At 37.3% G+C, this 4494-nt stretch overlaps 1 protein-coding gene across 1 annotated transcript; it reads left to right on the top strand.

The window, feature by feature from the left end:
• The first annotated feature begins 2327 nt into the window (after positions 1–2327).
• Positions 2328–3329, top strand: LOC117090232 (2-iminobutanoate/2-iminopropanoate deaminase-like). The gene has a single exon (XM_033222318.1). The coding sequence runs from the start codon at positions 2420–2422 to the stop codon at positions 2831–2833; it is 414 nt and encodes a 137-aa protein (XP_033078209.1). The 5' UTR covers positions 2328–2419; the 3' UTR covers positions 2834–3329.
• The last annotated feature ends 1165 nt before the right edge of the window (positions 3330–4494 follow it).

The following is a 4494-nucleotide window of genomic DNA, read 5'->3' on the forward strand; positions in this document are numbered from 1 at the left end:
CTTTTAATTTTTTAAATTTGTTCGATGAGGAGGCTGGTGTAAATCAGTGGTTCCCAGTTTTTTAGAGTGTGAAAACTCTTCTTAATTTCAGAAAATCATGAATACCACATTATAAAGGTGTCAATTTTGTTGTCCACTGAAAGGAAAAATACCTATAAACATATACGGGTTCTAAGACTCTTCTAATAACTCCAGAGTCTCTGTGAAATGCTGCAGGCTAGAACCATTGATCTAGCTGACACTGAGCCCCTTCTGGCTGTGATAATCTGGGGCTCAAGTCAGGGGAATTCAAAAGGAAAGCTGACATTAAATATCAGATCCAAGAACAGCACTAGAAGTTTTCAAAAGAGATGAATTAAAGCAGATTCAAGGATCAGAGAATCGGAGCTGAGAGAGAACAGAAGGAAGAATGAACACTAACAACAGTGGAAGGCTGTGGGGCAGCATGTCGGGAAGCAGGGTTATACAGTGTGGCTCATACCAGCGAGAGGGTCAGACGCCATCATAACTAAGAAAAGGAAGGCAGAGGGGAAGGTGATTTCGACTCTCAGGCAGGGTGGGCCACCTCTTCTTGACCTAAATAAATATGTTATATAACAGCATATTAAATATAAATATAATGTAATTAATAATACATGTTATATTGGATAATATTCACATATAAAACCACCAAGACAGTATATGTGCATGGTTCATAGTAGGCTAGTTTTCCTTTCCCCTCCTTTGTTAACTTAACAGTTGAAGTGTTACTTAAAGCCTTCTATTTAAAATTCTGTCAAGATTAGTACCGTCAGAGTTGACATCAAGAAGTGGCAATGACTTAGGGTAATTTCCAGGATGTACATACAAGAGTTATGCCCACAGAAAAATTTATTCTTATGGTTCATCCAAGCACTGTCCCTTTTGTGTTTTTCAATGCTTTGTATGCTTCATATCAAAAAAAGAGACTGATTCTCAAAGACATTCTGCCTTACAGCATTCTTCCTTAAGTTTTTAGGAGATCTTAACCTGACAGTTTACATTTCCCAGAGTTAAACACATATTTGAGAATTAGGTTGAGAATATAAGGTCAAATTTCGATCCAACATTCATCAAGCTGCACTGAGAAGCAAGACAGGAACATAAGAAAAATTCCTGAAAAAATGTACAGGTTATTAATTGTCTATTTTGCTTTTCTATAAAGGAATACCTGAGACTGGGTAATTTATAAAGAAAAGTGGCAGGACTTGCCACACTCTTTTTTTTTTTTTTTTTTTTTTTTGAGATGAAGACTCACTCTTGTCCCCTAGTCTGGAGTACAATGGCATGATCTCTACTCACTGCAACCTCCACCTTGGGTTCAAGTGATTCTCCTGCCTCAGCCTCCCGAGTAGCTGGGATTATAGGTACGTATCACCATGCACAGCTAATTTTTTGTATTTTAAGTAGAGACGGGGTTTCCCCATGTTGGCCAGGCTGGTCTCGAACTCCTGACCTCAGGTGATCCGCCCGTCTCAGCCTCCCAAAGTGCTAGGATTACAGGCGTGAGCCACCGCACCCAGCACCACACTCTTTTAAACAACCAGATCTTGTATGCACTAAGAGTGAGAACTCACTCATTTCCATGGGGAGAGCACCAAGCCATTTATGAAGGATCCACCCCCATGACTCAAACACCTCCCACCAGGGCACACCTCCGGCATTGGGGATTACATTTCAACATGAGATTTGAGGGAACAAAACTTGGAAATCATACTGTTAATTTTCAGAATATTTTTGTTATAACTATTTTGATTTCTATATTCTAGCAAACATATCCTTTGGAGAATAGAAACTCCCTCCACTCCTCCAATAAATTCAACTGTAGAAGCTTTAAGAAAAACAGAAATCTTATAAGAAAGTGTTGGTCCAAATATAAATCAAACTAAAATGTTGTAGTGTTTCTAGCAATTTATAGCGTGTAAGAAAAAATAGACCCTTCAAGTGTGCTGACAGAGAAATTATATTTCATTTTTTCATGAATCAAATATTATTATTTGATTCTTCAGTGAATGTTCACGTTCATAGACTGTGAATAATATTAACACGTTCTGTTTTCAGTTTTCAGAATCAATCTACAGACAAAGTATGTTTAAGGGACAGAATGTAAATGTTTTAAATGTAAACATTGAAAATGTAGTATTTTTAATTTTCACTGAATAATAGTACATATTAATGGGGTACACTGTGATATTTCCATACAAGTATAAAATATATAATAATAAAATTGGGGTAATTAGCATATCTATCACCTCAAACTTTAATCATTTCTTTGTGTTGAGAACATTTAAAATCTACTCTTCTAGCTACTTGAAAATACATAGTAAGTCCCACGAGACGTGAGCAAGGCTGGTGCTGGGGCTTCTTCTCCTGAAGGGGCTGCAAGAGGGAAGACTTAGCCATGTCGTCCTTGATCAAAACGGTGATCAGCACCGCGAAAGCCCTAGGGGCCATTGCACCCTACAGTCAAGCTGTGTTAGTCGACAAGACCATTTACATTTCACGACAGATAGGCATGGACCCTTCAAGTGGACAGCTTGTGTCAGGAGGGGTAGCGGAAGAAGCTAAACAAGCTCTTAAAAACATGGGTGAAATTCTGAAAGCTGCAGGCTGTGACTTCACTAATGTGGTGAAAACAACTGTTCTTCTGGCTGACATAAATGACTTCAATACTGTCAATGAAATCTACAAACAGTATTTCAAGAGTAATTTTCCTGCTAGAGCTGCTTACCAAGTTGCTGCTTTGCCCAAAGGTAGCCAAATTGAAATTGAAGCAGTAGCTGTCCAAGGACCACTGACAACAGCATCACTATAAGTGGGCCAGCGCTTTGTAGTCTGGAATTGTTAACATTTTAATTTTTACAAGTGATGTAACATCTTAATTAACCTTTTAATTTTCACAATTGATGACAGTGTGAGCTTGATGAAAATATCTGAAGTTATTATGGAAATGCCGTATAATAGGGAGAGTTGAACATGAATTGAAGGTTAGAGAAGGAATCCAGTTACTGTTTTAAATTACACCTGTATTACTGAATATAGGAAAGAGATATCCATTACATAGTTACTCAATAAATAAAAGAGAAATAACAGGTAGGAAAGAAGAATAATGATTCCGGAGAAATAATCAAGAACATATCTAACTCAAACTAATGATGTGAACGATTTAGTTTTCATGTCAGGTATGTGATTCTGCTTTTACTTGAGTAAAATTTAAGTGTTTAAATTTGAGGTCAAGAAGAAGAAAGTGGACCAAAATTTAATATAGATAGTATTTTTCTAATGGAAATAAAATAGACAAGGAGATTTCACACACACAAAAAATGAAAATACATAGTAAATTGTTGTTGATTATAGTCCCACTATAGTGGTATAGAACACTAGAACTTATTCCTTCTAGCTGTACTTTTGCATCCATTAACTAACCTCGAGCTATTCTCCACTCGTTCTACCCTTTCCAGCCTCTAGTAACCACTAATCTACTCTATACTTCCATGAGATGAACTTTTTTAGCTTCCGTATATGAGTGAGAACATGTATTTATCTTCCTGTTCCTGGCTTGTTTCACGTAACATAATATCCTCCAGGCTCATCCATGGTTCCTCAAATGACAGAACTTTGTTCTTTTTTTATACCTTTGTTCTTTTTTATATTCCACTGTGTCTATATACTGCATTTTCTTTCTCTTTTTTCTTTCTTCTTTCTTTCTTTTTTTTTTTTCATGAGATGGAGTCTTGCTCTGTTGCCAGGCTGACATAAATGACTTCAATACTGTCAATGAAATCTACAAACAGTATTTCAAGAGTCATTTTCCTGCTAGAGCTGCTTACCAAGTTGCTGCTTTGCCCAATGGTAGCCGAATTGAAATTGAAGCACTGCACTGGAGTTTACAGGGTGTCTGCCACCATGCCCAGCTAATTTTTGTATTTTTAGTAGAGACGGAGTTTCACCATGTTGGTCAGGATGGTCTTGATCTCTTGATCTCGTGATCTTCCCGTCTTGGCCTCCCAAAGTGCTGGGATTACATGCGTGAGCCATGCATTTTCTTTATTCACTCATTTGTTGCTGGGCACTGAGGTTGATTCCATATCTTGGTTGTTGTGAATAGTGCTGTAATAAACATGGGAGTGCCTGTCTCTTTGACATACTAATTTCCTTTCCTTTGGATAAATACCCAGTAGTGGGATTGCTGGATCATAGGGTAGTTTTATTTGTAGTTTTTTGAAGAATCTCTATACTGTTTTCCATAATGGCTGTACTAGAGTTTCACTGAAGGCAGAAGTCAGCTCTTTTGTGGAGGTTCCTCAAATGCCAATGTCTGTATGTCTTTATTGTGGGATGGTTCTATTTTTCTAGAAAAATTATCTTCTAATATTTTGCCTAAAGGATTTAAACGAGGTATTATCAGTGTTCTGTAACAAGGGATAAAGATTTGGAATTGGAAGAAAAGTGGTCAGAAGTGGGGTGATGTAATGT

The sequence above is a fragment of the Trachypithecus francoisi genome, unplaced genomic scaffold (genome assembly GCF_009764315.1).
Source record: "Trachypithecus francoisi isolate TF-2019V2 unplaced genomic scaffold, Tfra_2.0 Lachesis_group11, whole genome shotgun sequence".
Lineage (NCBI taxonomy): Eukaryota > Metazoa > Chordata > Mammalia > Primates > Cercopithecidae > Trachypithecus > Trachypithecus francoisi.

Coding starts and splice junctions, on each gene's coding strand:
- LOC117090232 (XM_033222318.1), top strand. CDS start 2,420: ATGTCGTCCTTGATCAAAACGGTGATCAGCACCGCGAAAGCCCTAGGG.